At 38.9% G+C, this 21,560-nt stretch overlaps 1 protein-coding gene across 1 annotated transcript in view; it reads left to right on the top strand.

The window, feature by feature from the left end:
* LOC149154422 (uncharacterized) overlaps positions 1-21,560 on the top strand; it is a 281,090-nt gene that overhangs the window by 221,532 nt on the left and 37,998 nt on the right. The window contains exons 10-11 of the mRNA XM_089438498.1: positions 9,822-9,971; positions 10,111-10,336. Of these exons, the coding sequence (XP_089294624.1) occupies positions 9,822-9,971; positions 10,111-10,336 (376 nt within the window). The remainder of the gene's footprint in view (positions 1-9,821; positions 9,972-10,110; positions 10,337-21,560) is intronic.

The following is a 21,560-nucleotide window of genomic DNA, read 5'->3' on the forward strand; positions in this document are numbered from 1 at the left end:
TTGTTTAAAGTTGAAGCCCCGACTTATTGTCAAAAACGCCACAATGAGATGATGTGGCAATCCCTCGTTGGCCAACATATCATTCAAGTAAAGAAAGTTGGGCTCTCATAAATTTTTAAGACTAACATATTTCGTGAAGGGCTTTAAAGATGATTTCATATTTACAAGGGCTCTTGGCTTCAAAGAAATATTGAAACTCTAACTCCAAAAGGGGTAGCGGCCTCACCTATGGGTTTCAAATTTAAATAAAGTTCAATTTTAAAAGGGATTACTCTCCTAAAATCTCTCCAACGACTTAACCTTAAAAGCTCCTCAATGTCTATAAAAGGAGTATCCGCTAAGCCTCCTAAGCATGAATTAAAATGAATATCTTGTGAATCAATGTGTGCTCTGAAATTATCTTTTTGGCCCTGTGGTGTAATGCTGAATCGGACGAAATGTTGGATTATTGGTTTTATCTGGGTCCTGGCTCTTGGGTTTGTTGTCGCGCGGATTGACACGACAACCCTCAGACCGGGGGCTGTCACTCTGATCCCCGATCCCTCCGTTTAAGCCTGTCTCCCGCGGCTAAGGGGGGTAGTCCCTGTGAGATGATGAGACCAACTGTCGACCAGTTGGTTGGGAGACACGAGACACGATATGCAAGGCACTCGATGGATTTGATTAACTGAGCAGACCCGTGCCTTAAGAGATTATTGTTAAAATGATTACTTGTTAGATATAGAAAAATAAACCGTGAACAACAATCATTTGTCATCAAAAGGTATCAGCGAAATCACATAACCAAACGATATCCAGCGACTGAGAATTTTGAAAAAAGATAAATGCTTTAAACCACCACGAGAATCCTAGACCATTAACTAGATATCATATTCGCATCTCGACTTGAAAAATTCAGATCTTAAGATATAAGATGAAAAACAACTGAAACTGGCAAAAATGATTTTCCAAATTTTTTATGTGATAAAATGAAACCTAAAAACCCTAAACCCTGATAAAAACTGCATAAAGCAAAAAATTTGAAACCCTAGATCAGAGAAAATTGAAACCCTAAGACAACTGATTAATTTACAGATTTGGCCCCTTCACAGCCAGATTCAGCAATAAGCACGGAAAACATTTTAAAGAACAGAAATTTCAGATCGTCACTGTGAAGAACTTCAGAAAATCTCTCATGCAAACTTAGAAAAATAAACCGAATGATAGACCCAGGATCAAGTCCAACTGGGCTCAGCAAAAAAAATGCTTGCGGGAGTTGGCTGGTTCAGCCGAGAACTTCCCCGAACGCCCACAAATTTCCTTCAGAAAATGTTTTCTGCACAGCTCAAAACAATCGTCAACAAAGAGGGCAAAAATGCTGCTAGATCTCAAACAGTAATGGAGATACCTGCCATTACTTCAGAAACCCTAACAGCACCCAAACCCCAGCAAGTGAACAAGATACCTGTGCTCACAATACTCTACGAAAAGCTATTATTAATGGCTGAAAATAACATATGCAGAAAATGAAATGATCTCACAGCATTCCAAGAGAGTAACACCAGCAAGATATGGACCCCAAAGTCTTCCTTTATTAACCAGAAAGAGATTTACAAGAGAGCTTCTTCAGTATCTGACTCACAGATCGAATGAATCTGAAATGACCACCTAAGACCCTAAATAAAGGAAATGATCCCAACGGCTAGTTTGAATGATCCATGTAGAAATGATCTCGACCGTTGATGAAGATCAAGACATCTCTTGATCTCATTCGTCGATTTATTCAATTAATTTTTTATTATTATTTTTAAAATTTTTAAAATTTCTTATTATTTATTATTTTATTATTATTTTTTAAATTTTTAAATTTTTAAATTTTTTTATTATTTTTTATTTATTTCATTTTTTAAATTTTTAAATTTTTTATATTATTTATTATTTTATTATTATTTTTTAATTATTTTTTTATTATTTTTTATTTATTTCATTTTTTTAAATTTTTAAATTTTTTAAATTTTTTTATTATTTATTATTTTATTTCATTTTTTAAATGGATCATCGAACTAAACCTTTCGAAACATCACCCAGGACCTAGGACTTAGGACTCACGAGGGGATTTAAAACATTTTTCGACCCTCAAGACACATTACATCATGACTTTTACAACTTACATCTCAAGGGGACAAACCCACTTAACACAGACCCTCATAAATCACCCAGTTCTGCGACACAACTATAATCTAGCATATTAACACACTAGGATTCTCCTAAAGTTCTAATGACAAAATCCATCCCGGCTTTGGGGTCACGTTTGAAGGAAAACTCTGCCGATCCATGGATCGGTGAGACGAAAAACCTTCCAGGACATAGATTATCATAGAAAGTTAGGTCCACCTAGGCAATTTTACATACATAACTCTGATCTGCTTAGATTATTTACAATTCATACATGCAGACTGGGTTTACAATTGAAATGATCAAGCTGCTGATGACTGTAGGCTGGCACGGACACGTCGTTCAGGTGCTACCCCTTTCTGCCAAGAAAAGAGGGTGTACTGCATGGGAAGTTGACCAGTAGAGGTCAACATCTGGCTCTACTTGGGGACACATTGCTGCTTGCAGGAATGTGAGAATCCAGAATCTGCATCCATACAACACAAAAATAAGTAGCGTCCATCCAAAATCATCATATACATTAAGCACAATAAAGATACAAGCTCTTCATTTATTAACTATCTAAAGCAGAAACGAAAATGCGGAAAAAACAAGGAGTAGGGTTAGAAATACGATACAAAGGATGCCCTACGGCATCAGATGTGTTCAATATAGTGCATACTGAGCATTTGCCTGCTTTCAGGCAAATCTGTCGGCTGCTTGTCGGATGTGCCATGTCCCATTTTGCATATGGTAGGACTCTTTCCTATCCGAAAATCAAGCTGCTTGCGACCGTCTGATGCGTCAAATCTTCTTCTCATTTTCTTTCTCTTGCGCTTTTTCTTTCTGGCTGGTTGAATTACTGATGACCTGGTACTTTCTGTTTCAAAGCTATCAGATGAAGTATGTAAGATATGCGTGCTATGTCTTTCTTCATCTTGCATCTGATCTTTATCATTCTTAAATCTATCTGGATCACCTTCAATTAACCATCTTTCAATTGAACTAATGACCTCCTCATAATAAGATGAAGCTTGTTGCGGCAAATGAGAAGGCTCCTGATCTGTTGATGTTACCTGGTTTCTTTCATCTTCCAATTGCTGAAACCTTTGAACCTGTATTCTAATGGCATCCATCTGTCTAGAGTGTTCAACCTTTGTAGCACTGATTTGTCTGGCATGGTGTTCTTGCATGTCTTTTATTACTTTATCATTCTTTTCTTTTATGTCCATCAAGCAATGTTGCATGAAATTTATTTCTTCTTTATGATTTGCTTGCATGTCAGCCACTTGATTATTATGATTGAACGTCATGATAGTCATTTCCTCATCCATAGTTAATAACTTGTTTTGCATAGAGTCAATTTCCTTATCATGATCAGCTTTCATGGTCACCATATTTTCCTCTAAGACTGACATCTTGCTATGCATGTTTCCAATTTCTGTTTCATATTTAGTTTTCATGACCTCAATTTCTCTAGCATGGTGACTTTGCGTGACCTCAATCTCCCTATTACGTTTTTCCAGGTGGGTGCATAAAGTTTTCACATCATTGACATAATTAGTTTGATTGATTTCCATATTTCTCACCAGCATCATTAGATCTCGTAAAATTTGCTTTTGCTCTTCCCTTTCATTGTCATTTGTCCCTGATTTTTCACTATCATGAACCTGATCTGCAATATTTTCGGTGGAAGACACATTCTGATATGAAGATTCATCTTTCTGTTGCACAATTTTAGAGCTAGAAGGCAAGCTGTTTGGACTATCATATCTATCTTTAAAAGCATCAACAATGTCTTGTAAAGAAGTGAAAAAATCATTAGGAAAATTATTAAACCAATTCAAGGCATCACCCTGTAAAGAATGGACAAATAGACGCATCTTGAAATCTTCATGATTATATTGAGGAAATCTACAATACAAGATCATTACACAAGTAAACCTGTTTAAATGCTGTCCAACAGTGACCGAATCACCACCCGAGAACTTAAATAATTTACCAACGGCCTCTTTCGGAAGATCATGGAGATTATCAGTAAAATGACATGGTTTAAATGAATAATCCATGATGAACAATAAGGGATCAACTGGATAATAGAAAAAGATTTCTGCTCAAGAAAATTAAGAGATGAAAGAAGTGGAGTCGCCACTTGAACAATGAATCTGATTCTAAGATCCAAAAAGGAATCACAAACAGATATGCAGGAGGTTTCTTGTCTGGGAAAAATGAGAAAAATGGAGTCGCCACCCAAACAAGAAACAAACCGAAGATATGTTGATGAGGCAATGAAAGATCCAAATGATAACCCCCAAAGGTCGAATCTGCCAGCTCAAATGAGAGATGAGAAAGATGAGAAGATGAAACTCCAGGAACAGAAAAACTCTGTCCCCGGCAACGGCGCCAAAAAATGTTGTCGCGCGGATTGACACGACAACCCTCAGACCGGGGGCTGTCACTCTGATCCCCGATCCCTCCGTTTAAGCCTGTCTCCCGCGGCTAAGGGGGGTAGTCCCTGTGAGATGATGAGACCAACTGTCGACCAGTTGGTTGGGAGACACGAGACACGATATGAAAGGCACTCGATGGATTTGATTAACTTAGCAGACCAGTGCCTTAAGAGATTATTGTTAAAATGATTACTTGTTAGATATAGAAAAATAAACCGTGAACAACAATCATTTGTCATCAAAAGGTATCAGCGAAATCACATAACCAAACGATATCCAGCGACTGAGAATTTTGAAAAAAGATAAATGCTTTAAACCACCACGAGAATCCTAGACCATTAACTAGATATCATATTCGCATCTCGACTTGAAAAATTCAGATCTTAAGATATAAGATGAAAAACAACTGAAACTGGCAAAAATGATTTTCCAAATTTTTTATGTGATAAAATGAAACCTAAAAACCCTAAACCCTGATAAAAACTGCATAAAGCAAAAAATTTGAAACCCTAGATCAGAGAAAATTGAAACCCTAAGACAACTGATTAATTTACAGATTTGGCCCCTTCACAGCCAGATTCAGCAATAAGCACGGAAAACATTTTAAAGAACAGAAATTTCAGATCGTCACTGTGAAGAACTTCAGAAAATCTCTCATGCAAACTTAGAAAAATAAACCGAATGATAGACCCAGGATCAAGTCCAACTGGGCTCAGCAAAAAAAATGCTTGCGGGAGTTGGCTGGTTCAGCTGAGAACTTCCCCGAACGCCCACAAATTTCCTTCAGAAAATGTTTTCTGCACAGCTCAAAACAACCGTCAACAAAGAGGGCAAAAATGCTGCTAGATCTCAAACAGTAATGGAGATACCTGCCATTACTTCAGAAACCCTAACAGCACCCAAACCCTAGCAAGTGAACAAGATACCTGTGCTCACAATACTCTACGAAAAGCTATTATTAATGGCTGAAAATAACATATGCAGAAAATGAAATGATCTCACAACATTCCAAGAGAGTAACACCAGCAAGATATGGACCCCAAAGTCTTCCTTTATTAACCAGAAACAGATTTACAAGAGAGCTTCTTCAGTATCTGACTCACAGATCGAATGAATCTGAAATGACCACCTAAGACCCTATATAAAGGAAATGATCCCAACGGCTAGTTCGAATGATCCATGTAGAAATGATCTCGACCGTTGATGAAGATCAAGACATCTCTTGATCTCATCCGTCGATTTATTCAATTAATTTTTTATTATTATTTTTAAAATTTCTTATTATTTATTATTTTATTATTATTTTTAAAATTTTTAAAATTTAAATTTTTTTTATTATTTTTTATTTATTTCATTTTTTTAAATTTTTAAATTTTTTATATTATTTATTATTTTATTATTATTTTTTAAATTTTTTTTTATTATTTTTTATTTATTTCATTTTTTTAAATTTTTAAATTTTTTAAATTTTTTTATTATTTATTATTTTATTTCATTTTTTAAATGGATCATCGAACTAAACCTTTCGAAACATCACCCAGGACCTAGGACTTAGGACTCACGAGGGGATTTAAAACATTTTTCGACCCTCAAGACACATTACATCATGACTTTTACAACTTACATCTCAAGGGGACAAGCCCACTTAACACAGACCCTCATAAATCACCCAGTTCTGCGACACAACTATAATCTAGCATATTAACACACTAGGATTCTCCTAAAGTTCTAATGACAAAATCCATCCCGGCTTTGGGGTCAGGTTTGAAGGAAAACCACTGTTTTACAAACCGGCCGTTTCGAAACCGAAACGGCCGAGTCGAACCGTTTCAATAGCCTCAGGACTGACCCGGCCAAGTAACCGGTCCGGTTGACCGAGTCACACATGACTCGGCCGAGTCATCCAATGACTCGGCCGAGTCATGTGTGACTCGGTCAACCCGGCCGGGTCCGATATGACTCGGCCGAGTCACAAGGGGACGGCTGGGCAGCGTAAAAACACAAAAAAAAATTCACTTTTCTGGTCCTGGTTATTTCCATTTTCTGTAGTTATTTCCAGCCCGAGTTAGCAAGATGATTTCAGGTCGTTTTCCGGGTTAAAGAGGCCCCGTTTCAGCTCCCAGTCAGCGTTTTATTCAGCTCACAGTGCAAGGTTGTTAACAGTTGGATAGGTGGCAGAAAATCCCAGTACTTTCATACTCAGTTTGGCATCAAGATTCAACACAACCCACTGTTAGTTGCACAGAAAACTAAGCTAACTCAGTGTGAGTTTATGACTGAGGGAGAGGGCTTGATTTTCAATGTGACCTGGCAATGACTTTAGCAAGACAACAAGGGAGATAAGATTAATTTTCTCTGTGTATTAATCTCCTTAAAGCAATATAAAATCCCCTTGTGGATTTTTCCAGTGTCTTAGACCAAAAATAAGTATCTAAATTTCCATGTTTGTGTGCTTGCACTAATTTCTTGTATCAGCTGAAAAGTGAAAGATAGTAGAGTAGTTCTTTATTTCATGTTAAATGCAAATTTAATGTTATATCAGTTAGCTGATACAAAGACCAGCAAGCTATATTCTGCAGAATCAGCGAACAGCAGTTACTAAACCTCAGTCAGAAACCCAAAGAATTGTTGGTTGAGAGGGAGGAGATTGCCTAGTAACAGATTTGTCTCTATTTGTTGGTTGTGGGGATATCAGTTATATGTTTATGATAAGTTTTGGGCATTAAACCATGCAAAAACTTGAAACTGGGTGGGCTACAACAATACAATAATTTTCTACATGGTATCAAAGCATGAGAGAAGTCAAATTTGATATAGTGGATTGGTTCATGAGCCTACTTTGATCATATGTTGTCTTCCATCTATACTATAATGTTGTGTGTTTGGAAACATGAATGAAAATCTTTAAAATTATGTTTAAAATATCTAAAATTATGTTTTTTAATAAAAAAAAATATTTAATGTATTTTTTTACGACCGAGTCATTACCGTTTCGGATTCGGAGTCGGAGTCGATCCTCGGCCGAGTCGGAGTCTTAAAACATTGAGGAAAACTCTGCCGATCCATGGATCGGTGAGACGAAAAACCTTCCGGGACATAGATTATCATAGAAAGTTAGGTCCACCTAGGCAATTTTACATACATGACTCTGATCTGCTTAGATTATTTACAATTCATACATGCAGACTGGGTTTACAATTGAAATGATCAAGCTGCTGATGACTGTAGGCTGGCACGGACACGTCGTTCAGGTGCTACCCCTTTCTGCCAAGAAAAGAGGGTGTACTGCATGGGAAGTTGACCAGTAGAGGTCAACAGGGTTCATTACTTATTCTTTGCAAGTGACGGAGGCATTAAAATTGAGTGAATGTCTATCACTACGTTCCTGGAACAGTCCAGTGGGATTTTTATCCTTGTCATAGAACTGCAAGAAGGATATCTGGCTTATCCTCGAAGAATTTTGTTGCAGCTTTCTTAAAGCATCAAAAAGTAGCTATCTAGAACCTTGGCCCTGTGGAGTAGCATTGCATCTGATGAAAGACTTGAAGAAAGGCATTAAATTCTGAACTGTAGGTGTATTTCGGTGGCTTGAAGAAGTCTCGAAGGTCAGCGAAGGAGTTAATTCCATTGATCTAAGGACAAAATCGCTATTATCTGAAGCAGCCTTATCTTTTGTGGTTTGCGGCTTCATTAAGGTTGATTTTACATCCTAAAGTATTTTCAGCTTGAGTAAAAGAACGATCTTTGTAAGAAGATTACCAATCTAATCTCCAACAGCTGGAAACAAGTTTAATCCTCTTTCTTGTGCGAGTAATCTTAGAATGTCTGGGAAATTTCATTTGTGATCAACTGAACTGTCTATATCTGCTGCTTCTTATCTTAAGAGCAGAAAAGAAGTGCAATCATTGTCTGTCACAATCTCCTAAAGAGGACCATGGGCTCTGTGAAGTGATCTGTATGGTCTCGGTCTACATTCTGTAGCCTTGTTGACAAGTAGAATATTATGTGCAGACCTCAATACTTCACTGTTGCAAATATCCAGGTATCAATTGTTGTTACCATTATGAGGATAAGGGGGATGATGGGTTTGAGAAACAACTATTGATAGGAGACTGATTGATGAGCAATGGAACAATACACTCCATCACCCCATTCATGCTCTAGGGATCTACCTCAACCCCCCATTTTCTTACTCTATGGTTTGATATTTGATGCTGAGGTGATGGATGGATTCCTCACTTGTGTTTAGATATTGGGACCATCTTAACAAGAACATGTGGAGATTTCTAAAGAAATGGAGATATATAGGATGGTGGGAAGAACATTTAGCTTTGACATGACATCTCTGTTGCATGGAGGGTTGAGATCGAGAGGCCTGTCATGGAATCAGTCCTTGATTGGTTAGAGGAGGCACTGGAGGAGCTCGCAGAGGAGGGGGAGTTAGAGGTGGAGGAGGAGGAGGTGGTGACACCACCACCTTAGGGACTCAGACGGAGGGAGTTGGACTTAGCAGTAGCATGGGCACCAATGGAAGTCATCAGAGTCTACTTCCTCCTCCTCCTTCTAGAGGATGTCAAAGACCAACGCTATCCCCAAGGCCTTCTTCCTTTTGAGGAAAAGCCATTACCTTTGCCTGAAAAAGGGGTAGGCGAATCACTAGTGTATGTATCTAATTTCATTGTAGATGAGTCATGATGATGAGACACATTTATTATATTTTTTGTTGATATTTTGACGCTGAGTCAGGACTTAGGATTCAGGACATGACTTATTGTTGATGTGTGATGTAGGACTAGACACCTTATACATCTTATATATTAGTTTTGTTTTCATATTATGTGGCAATGCATTTATTTGATGTGGTTACTTTAGATGTTAAAATACTTGAAAAAAAGAAATATTGTTGTATTTTTTAAAATTTTTCTGATGTTTGCCAATTTTTAGGAATTTTTGTTTTTCTGGACCCTTGCTGATTTTATCCCAATGCTGATGTCAGCAACATTACTAAATATAGTCTTTAGTTAGTAACTTAGTAGGTCATCTGTTTGAGGTGGATGCCCTAACCTTAGACTGGTTTATGTTGTTTTTGCACATGTCTTGCCAGCCGCTTTGACATTTGAGGAGACAACCAGATGGTTGCCACAAACTATAGATAGACTATTTTCCTCAAGCAGCTTCGGTTTCAGTGCTGTTATAAAATAATATCTGGTTGATGTCATCTTTCCTTTATTTGTACAGGAGAGTGCAGGATGCCAGTACTGTACAATATCTAGGTAAGAATCTTATTTGTGTGGACATATCACATGGAATGGAGGCTGTAAGCATACCATGTACCAATGATATAGATGATGCTCCAGTCCCGTCATTTGATTATATTACTTGTAACAGGTATTTCACTTACTATGTCATGTTTTCACAATCCATTTTGTTGATTATATACAGCCAGTAAAATAGTCCTGAACTGCAATAAATCCATCCGTTATGGGAAGCAAGGATTTATTCATGAAATGTCTTTATGTTTGGACAGATTTTCAGAGCATGCAGATATCATCTTGAAAAGTGTGCTGGCAAACACAGTAAAACAAGCAAAGCCTTGCAATGGCTGTTATAAGATTGATATGGATGATCCTGAAGCTTGTATTTCTGTTCATGTTGATGTGAGTGATGGAAGGCGTGATCAGGATCGACGGATTGATTGGCAAGGAGAACCTATGCTTGGTCGGCTGCCATATGATCGTTATGGCCTTCTTCAGGTACTCACTAGGAATACAAGTTATATGAATCTTCAATCAACGTGGGAAACTGTTTAGAATGATGTTGCTTCCGGTAAAGAAATCACTGTTTATGTTTTGCACTGGCTTCTCAATTTTTAGTGTGGGAGTCTTGATAATCTGTTTTACAGTTTATGCAGTTTGTTAAATGCAACTCACATTCTACATCAGTTTCAGAGTTCAAGATATTCATGATGTAGCGAGTAATCAATGTTGAAAGCAGTCCAAACACCTGCATCTGTGTCTACACTAGAAATGTTTAATATACTCAAGATGAAAACACAGCACCTTCTAATTCTTCTGGGGAGTGAAGTCAAGGTACCAAGTTTGTTCAAGGCACGTTAAGATAGAACTCCATCATCAAGTGTGTCAGAGATTATGTTAAGTCACAATTGGTGACTTCTAGTGGAAGTAGAGCCAATATGTGGCACATGTTTGGTATGTCAGCTGATGCTCCTATCTTCTTTGAGTAGAGACTTGTTATCACTTGAAACTGGGAGCACTCCAACGTAGCTGGAGAATTTACACTGTCACCTTGTATGATCTCCCAGCACTTTGGATCGAGGCTTATTAACCATGGAGGGAATCCTTATGCAAACTGTAAGGAATGTATGCACCTTGAAGATCAAAAAACACTGCTAAACTGCAATAAATGCTTTCTGTAATTCAAAGTATCAGACTTGTAATCTGCATAAAACCACACCAAACAAGAAGCAAAAATGTAGATTATATTGAAGAATAGACTGCTGCCTTGAGAAATGTGTATATCTGCTGTTAAACCATGAAAACATGCTCTTAGTAGTGCAGATCTGTTTTCATAGATTATGAATAGTGACTTGAATCTCATGGGCTATGGTGTGCAGAAAATTAATTAAGGTGGAGCACTTCTTGCAATTAATCATTTTGAGAAGTCAAAGTATAGGAGAAATGCAATAGACAATGAGATTAAGTGCCTGAATATACACTATCTTTACTTCTAAAGCTGCAATTACAAGGTTTGCGGGACTATCACTTTCAAGTGTTACCTACAAGAGCTCGTGGTGGGCATTCCACCACTTCCAAGAGAATTCTCACACTAGTATTCAGGGATACAACCATGTGAATACAAAGTGAGCAATCTTTACCTCTCAATAATGACTATGTCCTCTCACAACAACAAGTTGAAAAGGGTGTGAAAAGCAAGGGACTCGAAGATAATCACTAGTAAGCTATAACATGTTAACCTTTTTCACCCTTCCCCCTCTGCAATTATAGGGTAGGCAGTTGAGTATGCCAAAATATCCGCATCTATCAATGGAAGTCAAAAGTGCAGCATGCCAAAGATAACTCCTCTCAAAGAGAGCATAGGAGGCATTAAAATGATAATAATCCAAAATAAAGCAAGTCCTAACTCTCGTGCAAGCCATGTGCCCTATTCAGGCAGAAAATAAAAGTGTAATTAAGGCATTCTCCCAAAAACCATCCTCATGAAGCCACACTTTACATCCTCTGTTGAAAATAGCAAGTGTCTTTCCTCAAACACTCTCCTCAATAATAAAAATAGATCCTCATGCCATGCACTCTAGGTGGAGGCGAAAATAGGATTTCTAATTGAGGAAACTTCACAAGAAAAGCCTTCTAGACCACAAGTAGCATGATTGTCTCAAAAGTTAAAAATTTCAAGCCCAAAAGGTGGGGGCCCTCTATATGGCCAAAATAGTGATACACAAGTCCCAACTGGTCACATGAAACCCACAATTCAACCACAAACCTCTAAAAATAGTAGGGGTCAAAACATAACACGTCCCTGAAAAATAAGAGTACCAAGAATGGACTAAAATTTTGCATTAATAGTATGATACTCTGCCATATTGCACACCCAAAAATCATAAATGTAATCACCCTGCCTGAAATATCCTTTACCCGCTAAAAATTGCTTGCCTAAAATAGCCCCAAAACTCATTGTCTTGGATTTTTCTGAAATCAGAACCATGGGCTAATCTCTCAATTGGGTCCTTGGAAATATAATTTTATGTTGTTTTAACTAATAAAAATATAAACTCAAAAAATACAATATTGCCAAAAATATCAACTCTTCTGATTCATCCCAAATTTTCACCATCAAACTATCTTCCCAACAGGTATCCCAATATACTGTCATCTACTGATGAAAAATACCATGTTTCTAATAATAGAAACTGCTAAAAACTAGTGGAATCAAGAATTTGAAAGTGTCCATGTAATTGCCCTACATCTCCCATGCACGCTTCTTAATCTGCATGTGAATCTAACGCATTGGGAAATTTGTCATAAATATAAAGCTAGAATCCTGAATGAAACTTCTAGATTGGATGTGGGATGATTTCATTCAGGAGGAGATCAGGAGGAATGCCAAGAATGGCAGTCAACATGGTGGGGTGGATGAGGAGGAAAATGTTGCCCTTGCAACTAAGGGCAAGAAGAAGTCCAAGAAGGGGTCCACAAGTGGGACCAAGCAGAAAGGGAAACAAAAGACACAAGAGAAGGACATGAGCAAAGTGAGATGCTTTGCTTTCCAGAAAATGGGGCACTATGCCTTTTAGTGTCCCAACAAGAAGGGAAAGAAGAAGAACGTTACAGCTTCCGCAGAAATAGATGAGTTCGCCACACCGTTTGACATAGAGTTTTTTATGGTATTGAGCCTTGCCACAAATTTATCCTCCAGTGTGTGGTACTTAGACAATGGAGCTTCATGCCACATGTGACATGACAGGTGTCAGAGAACACTTCACAGTATGGTTTTGAGAGACATAAATCAAGGGCTAGTGTTTGGTGATGACTCTACAGTTAGAGCAGTTGGTGTGGGGACCATATCCTTTTAGGGGGAGTCACATCCTTCCTTGAAAGTGACAGAGGTCTTGTATGTTTTGGGGTTGAAGAAGAACCTCATTTCTGTATCTGCTATTAAGGACAGAGGATATGTAGTGGTTTTCGGTGATGAATAGGTCCTCATGTATCCCAAGGAATCTAGCATCACCTCGGCGAAAGTGATTGGAGTTTGCTTTGGGAAGTTGTACAGACTTATGTTTCAACCAATGGGAGCACTGGTATTCACTACCAACAACACTGATTTATGTGTGCTATGGCACAAAAGGATGGCACACTTGCATCATGGCTTTGTGCATTTAGAGGGAGATACTTATTGCATACTAGTGTTTGGCACGGAGCCTCATGATGTGTGCAAGGGGTGTGCTTTGGGAAAATACACCAAGACAACCTTTCCAAGCAGTGATAGTTGAGAGAGTGGTATCCTAGACTTGATTCATTCAGATCTATGTGGTCCTATATCTTCATCTTCTTTGATTAGGTATTTAATTGATGACTACTCTAGGAAGTCCTAGATCCTTTTCTTGAAGACCAAGGGTGAGGTCTTCAAAAGGTTTTGAGAGTTTAAAGCTCTCGTGGAGAATTAGACAAGGAGGAAGATCAAAGTCTTGAGGTTTGACAATGGGGGCGAGTACACCTCTCATGAGTTCAAAGATTTTTGTGCTAGTGTAAGCATCGGGAGAGAGTGGACAGTTCCTTACACCCCTCAACAGAATGAAGTTGCTGAGAGGAAGAACAAAGCCATAGTTGGGGCCGCGAGAGCAATGTTGCATGATTAGGGGTTACCATTTTTCTTATGGGAAGAGGCATGCAACACTACAATATATTTGCAAAACAAGGGTCCACATAGAGTGTTGGGGAGCAATATTCGTGAGGAGGCTTTCATTGGAAGGAAGCTAAAGGTGGGGCACTTTAGGATTTTTGGGTGCCTTCATATTCGCATGTCACTTTAAAGAAGAGGACAAAGATGGATCCCATGGAAAAAAAGGGCATTTTTGTTGGGTACAACGAGACCTCAAGGGCTTATCAGATCTATATTCCAGCCTTGAGGAAGGTGGTGGCGAGGTTCGAGGTGGAGCGAGCCTTGAGGGGGTCAAGAATTTTGGGTCATGTAAAGCAACAGAGTACTTAGAAGAGTAGTGCACAACAGGGAGGTTCACCATAGGGTCCAAGTTCACAAGGGTTTCGTGGTTCACAGGCTTTAGGGTTGACGGGTCCACTGGTTATAGTTACCTTGGCCGTTGGTTCCTAGAGTACAGGTTCACTGCGAACCATAGGGGCATCATCATCAGGAGTACTAATTATAGAGGGGGATATACCCAACCCAATTCGAGCGACTACTTTAGGGAAGAGGAAGCCTAAATGGCTTTGTGATACCTTGTAGGAAGCCTAGGAGACAGTGATAAAGCCCAAGTGGTCAGTTCATGAGAGTATGTTAGTTTTTGGGTTAGCAGTGGATAGGTGTTCAAGTCTCTATAATGTCTAAGAGGCTAAGGAACACGAGATCTCCAAAACCCAGAAAAGGTTTTGAGAGAAAAGACTTGGAGATGGCTCATTTAAATTAATTAGCCATAATTAAATTTTTTCCTAAGTCTAACTTAGGAAAACTAGTTAATTAAAGTGAATTAATTGAGGAACTTCGATTTTCTCTAGAGACTTCCATTGATGAAGTCAACTTGATCTTAGCCATCGGTTGTGATGTAATTGTGGTTGTTGAGACTCCAACGAGAGATTATAAGAGTATGTTGAAGGGTTTGGAGAAGTGACATCAAATCAATTGTGAGTTGAGTAGTTCGACTACCCAATTGCAAGTATTCAACAAGGGCGTAGTTGAAGTTAGGGAAGCATCAAAGGCAAGGGTTTCAACAGAGATTTGGGAGCAGTGATCTGGAGGAAGATTTCCTCTGTATTTTCTAGTGTTCTAGGAGACATGAAGAGGAGGTCGAATTTATCTGTAGAGGAGGTTGCTACAACTAATGTGAGTAGCCAAATTTCCTAGTGCGAGTTGCCGGAGGAGACCACATTTCAGTTGCTAGAGGCTGGATCTATTTTTCGGAGGTAGAGCAAGTGGGTTTTAGAGGGAGAGGGAGGCATGACGACTTGCAAGAAGGTGATTCCGTGGTTGTGAGAATTTTCCTTTGTTAAATCTACGCATTTTAGGACGACAGTGCGTGTTCCAGGAGAGAGTACGAGTGGCTAGGTGGAGGCCGATTTGGTTGAAGAGGGAGACAGGGTGTCTCCAGTTTATGTTTCTAGTATTAGTCGGAGCTTTGCCAGTGAGAGACAAGCAAATTATTGTTCTCCTAAATTACTGAAGAATTTATAATAATAAAACCCTCATCTGCTGCATTTGTATTCCCTTCAAGGATTTTCCAGAGATAATTGTCCAAAAATAATTGTGTTATATTTTATGTTTGTGTGCATTATTTTCTTAATTCCACTTTTATATTCCACAACATTTTTATTGTGAAGATTGCAATAGTGAATTTATCGTTATTTGCTGTAAAGTAATTTACAGAAGACAAATAAATTGTAGTAGTTAGAAGATAAATATCCAATTTATTGCAATCGTGGAAATTTCATAGAGTAGACCTTCTCGAGAGGTTTGGTAGCTATTTGGCTATGGTGAGTAGCATTGTGGAGATCGAGCCATCTAGCTATGAGGAGGCTGCAAGCCAATAGTTTGGAGGGTTGCCATGGTGGAAGAGTGCTTCCACCATGAAGAACGATGTGTGGATGATTGTGCCTAGGCCTGAGGGAAAATGAGTTATGACTTCAAGATGGTTCTACAAGATCAAATATGTTGCAAATGGCAGCATTGAGAAGTACAAAGCTCATTTTGTGGCACGAGTCTTGTCACAGGTAGATGGAATTGACTATGAGACATTCACACCTGTGGCTCGATACAATTCGATTAAAGAAATGATCTCCATTGCATCAGAGATGGGTTGGAAGATCCATCAGATGGATGCGAAGATCGCTTTTCTCAATGGGATCATACAGGAAGAGGTATATATCAAGAAACCACAAGGCTTTGAGATGCATGGGAGAGATTCTCATGTATTCAGATTGAAGAAAGCGTTGTATGGGTTGAAGTAGGCACCGAGAGTGTGGTATTCGCAGATTGATTCCTACTTGTAGTAGATATGTTTCGAGAAGAGTGACGTGGATCTGAACCTATATTAGATTGTGGTTAGCGAGGATCCGCTCATTCTTGTACTGTATGTAGATGATTTGTTTATTATAGGAGAGGAGAACTCATTGAACACTGTAAGAGAGACCTTGATTCAAAATTCAAGATGACGGATATAGGACCGATGCACTATTTTATGGGATTGGTGATTTGGTAGGATGATGGCCATATCTTCCTAGGACAGGGATAGTACGCAGTGGGCATATTGAGGATATTTCATGTGGAGGACTGCAAGCACATGACCATGCCTATGATTACCAATTGTAAGAAGCTGCATGCTTCTAATTTTGAGTTGGTAGATGTCACTTTATTTCGCTAGTTGATCGATTTTTTGATGTATTTGGTCAATACCAAACCAGATATTTGTTTCACAGTCAACACATTGAGTCATTTCATGGTGGAGCCCAAGAGGGTGCTTTGGGTCGCTGCAGAACATGTGTTGTGTTATCTACAGGGCACAATGGATTATGGACTTGACTATATCTAGGGGGATGGAGTCAGGTTGACTGACTACATAGACTCAAATTGGTTAGGCAGTGCTAGTGACAGGAAGAGTACATCGTGATGCTATTCCATGTTGGGTTCGGCGGTAGTGTCATGGTTCAACAAGAAACATAGATTAGTGGCACTGGGTTTTGCAGTGGCAGAGTATATGGCATCTAGTCAGGCTAGTTGTGAGGCCATTTGGCTTCACAAGATGTTGCATGGCTTATTTTTCAAAAACTGAGACCAATCGTGATCTATTGCGATAATCATAGTTGTGTCACACTCATGGAGAATCCAGTATTTCATGACAAGTCAAAGCATATTGACATCGGATACTGTAGAAAATCCACAAAATTTTGATCTACTAATATGAACTATCTGAAATATAATTTCTTTTCATATAAACAAATAATTTCTCTACTAAACTTTGCAGTAGAATAGGAACAAAAATAAATCACAATCACACAAGAGCAAAATACAATATTTTTTCTAGGGAACGCAACTGTGAAAACCCTTTGCTTGATTATTGATAGAAACTGAGCATTAGATCTCGTACAAATACAACTTATTTCAATTTGTAAACAAACTTGTTTTCCTACCTTGAACCGAGCTTGAAACCCTTGCGAGATTGCTGATCCTTGCATCCTAAATTTATGCGCACAAGCTTCTCTTAACACACCTTTCTCTCACAATCTCTCACAAGCTCCACACATAAACTTGTGCAACCTTCTCACAAACCTGTGAGCTCTATTGTCTTGTCTCACCAACTCGTGCTCACATGACCATGATCAAATTGGGCCTTTGTTCCTCCTCTTAAAGCAATTCAAATGGCTAAGTTTAGTGAGTTTCTAATTAAGGAGTTTGCTTTTGTGATTGATTGAGTTAGCATGAGTTAACTACTCATGCGACTCGTCCTATCTCAAATCAAGGACATGAGACTCAAACACATGTTCTTTTCCTCAATTAACTTGCACTAGAAGACTAATAACTTGACCTTCCACTTTAACACATCAATTAACTACTTCATAACTCCTAACTTTTAGGAACTGATCCTAAATTATAGGAGCTCGTCCTACTTTGTAGGAATTCATCCTAAATTTAATGAATTAGCTCCGAACTCATAGGAACTCGTGCATGATCAAGGAGAAACTCATTGAGGCTCCTCGAATTAAGGCACAAATCAAGGAACCTTTCTCACTACTATTTTCTACACTCCCTCTTAATGAGGTAGTTCCTAGAAGAACCTTGTCCACTTGGATCTATCTCGAACATTACCATGTTCTCCACTACTGCAGTTGCTCCCTTTGAAATAGAAGGCTTCTCTGCTTTCTTTTGCGGAACCTGCTTTGAAGACTTGTTCTTTCCTACCATGCTTTGCAAGTCTATCATTTATCTATTCTGAGAATTTCCTGTGTTGCTGCTCAAGGCTGCTCCCTTTGAAAGCATGCATCTCCAACTCCACAATCTGCCACTATCAGTGAATGCAACTCCTTTAGGTCATTGATCTTTGGCCCAAACAATTTTTCCTCTAGTTGCTCCTTTGTCCATCAAGGATGCCAACTCATAGGGTCTTCAACCTGCCCACTACTTGCCTCACTGCTACTCCACAAAAGACAAGTCTTAGGGCAGATTAGGCTGCCCACTTTCCATTGAAGATGTCCTTCTCAACACAGTGAACTAGGGCTGGTTGACTAGCCCTCTTGGCTGCCCTTGCCTCCTTCAAGGTTCAGCTTCTTGGGCTCCAATACTTCTGCCCTTCTAGCTGCCTGATAGTCCTTCACCAAAACTGTACTTAGGGATCTTCTGTCAGCCCTCAAATAGTCCTCTCACCTGTACACATGCTGCGAATAACTCTGTGCCAAACCTGGACTAGATCTTGCACTGCAACCGACACTGTTCCTGAACTGTTCACAACTTGGTTTGTGAACAGTGCTCACGTTTTCCAATCTGCCCACTTACAGTCATCTCTGTAACTGATCTAGGGCTACAAACTTACTGCTCTCTGTTCTGCAATTTGTTCCTCAAATTGTACAAGTCTAGGGTTTATCAAATCTACTGTCCTAAGTCCTTTAGAATAGTCCTTTCCAACTACTTCAACGCAGCTCTTTTTCCACTTAGAGTGCTCTACGTTGACCCATATTTCCCTTCATTGTATCAACCATATACTCTGCCCATAAATTCACACTTTTGTACAGTTACTAGAGGCTGGAAACAACCTACTTCGGGACTGGCATATGCATAGAATCTCTTCGCAATACAACCACTATTCCCTGTCTATATGTCTCCTTCTTAGGGTCCCTCTATTCTCTCTCATGTACAGAAAATCTGAGCAAATTTATCAATCTTCTGAATAGACTTTTCATGGCAGCATACCTTAGAGGGAAGCCCTAACTAGGTTTTACAAATCTCTGCTGTTCGTACCTTGAACAACTCATTTAAAAAGCTCCTGAATCTGTCCTCTTCTCAACACTTCATGACAACCCTATTACCATTCATGATGCACCCCACTTCTGTACCCTAGCATGCACTGTTGGAACAAACTTAAGGGCTGATCCACGATGACTCTACATGCATTGAGAAAACCTTAGCTAGGGCTTCAAGATCTGATGCTATTCTAAATACTTTAGAACAATCTCTCCATCTCCTTGCAACGACCAACATGAAGTAGCAAATCCATGTACCTTAACCTGATGTTACCTTCATCTTATAAGGTCACTGTTTTGTACATATGATCGAAGATTTTTGGCTTTCTTTAGGGCTCCTGCAACTGCCTCAGAGGTGCCTTAAACTCGACCTCCAATACTCCTTCAGCTCCACATTAGACACTTCTTCCAGATCTCTTTTCCTATGCTGATCCACAACTGTATGCAATCTTTTTTCCTGTAGCAGACTAGGCATGCGACTCTCCAAAACACTGCTCCAGAAGTCACAACCCTTATCTTAGGGATCAAATCTTTCCTGAGTTCAGATCACAAAAGTATCCGACATGCACAAAACTTCATAAAATACTCGCCCAACAGCTTTCCCTATCTCAGCCTTATCAGGTCACAAGAGATTGGAACATAACTCGTCCTCTCTTCACGTTAGATCAACTCCTTAGGGCCTGCATCTTAATTTTGTACTCCTTCTGATACCATGTAGAAAATCCATGAAATCTGATCTGCTAATATGAACAATCTGAAACATAATTTCTTTTCATATAAACACATAATTTCTCTACTAAACTTTGTAGTGGAATAGGAAAAAAAAAAATCACAGTCACACAGTAGAAAAACAGAATATTTTTTTCTAGGGAAAAGCCTTTTCTTGATTATTGATAGAAACTAAGCATTAGATCTCTTACAAATACAACTTATTTCAATCTGAAAACAAACTTGTTTTCCTGCCTTGAACCAGGCTTGAAACCCTTGCAAGATTGCTGATCCTTGCCTTCTAAATATATGTGCACAAGCTTCTCTTGGTACACCTTTCTCTCACAAGCTCCACACATAAACTTGTGCAACCTTTTCACAAACCCATGAGCTCTATTGTCTCGTCTCACCAACTCATGCTCAGAAGACAATGATCAAATTGTGCCTTCGTTCCTTCTTTTAAAGCAATTCGAATGGCGAAGTTTAGTGAGTTTCTAATTAAGGAGTTTGCATTTATGATTGATTGAGTTAGCATGAGTTAACTACTCATGCACCTCATCCTATCTTAAATCAAGGACCCGTGACTCAAACACATGTTCTTTTCCTAAATTAACTCACTAGAAGACTAATAACTCGACCTTCCACTTTAACACATTAGTTAACTGCTACATAACTCCTCCTAACTTTTAGGAACTGATCCTAAATTATCGGAACTCGTCATAATTTGTAGGAATTCATCCTGAATTTTAGGAATTAGCTCCTAACTCATAGGAACTCATGCATGCTCAAAGAGAAACTCATTGAGGCTCCTTGAATTAAGGCACAATTCAAAGAATCTTTCTTGCTACTATTTTCAACAGATACCACTTCATCCAAGATTATGTTCAAAGAGGCGCAGTGAAGCTTGAGTACATAACCACTGATGAGCAAGTTGCAAACATTCTCACGAAGTCCCTGCGAAGGGGTGAGCATGTCTACTTTAGGGACAAGATGAGAGTGGTGAGAAACACCTTACTCAGTAAGAGGGAGTATTGAGAAATGGTACTAAGGAAGTGTTTTCTAGTGCTTTGTGCCTTGCCTAGGAAAAGTGGTAAAGTGAACCCCTTGTGAGGAAGTGACTATTTATAAAGTTAGAAAGTGGCTTTTTCTATTTAATTACTAAAAGTGACTTTATAAAGTTTGAGTGATTTAAGTGATTTTAGAAAGTGTACAACAGTAAAAACAATAGCCAGGCAACATGGATTCCAAGGTGGATAACAGACACAGGATTCGAGGCAAGGACAATGTGATTTTTGAGGCAGTTGGGCTGCATTTGTTGCCGAGAGGAGACACAAAATTTTAGGCTGTTTGAGGGTGGATGAGTACTGTTTTTTTGAGGCTATTAGAGCTCAAATTTCGAGGCAGTTTGAGGCTGGAAATTCAAGGCAGCTTGTTGGCACAAATTTCTAGGAGCAAGCTATGTATGAGTATGATTTTCTGAGTGTGAGGGAATGAAAATCAAGGTGTCCAGTTCAGGAATTCAAAGAACAACTACAACACTTTCTCCAAGGAA

Source organism: Pinus tabuliformis, chromosome 9 (genome assembly GCF_031772625.1).
Source record: "Pinus tabuliformis cultivar Carrire ecotype Pingquan chromosome 9, CPIR1, whole genome shotgun sequence".
Taxonomy (NCBI): domain Eukaryota; kingdom Viridiplantae; phylum Streptophyta; class Pinopsida; order Pinales; family Pinaceae; genus Pinus; species Pinus tabuliformis.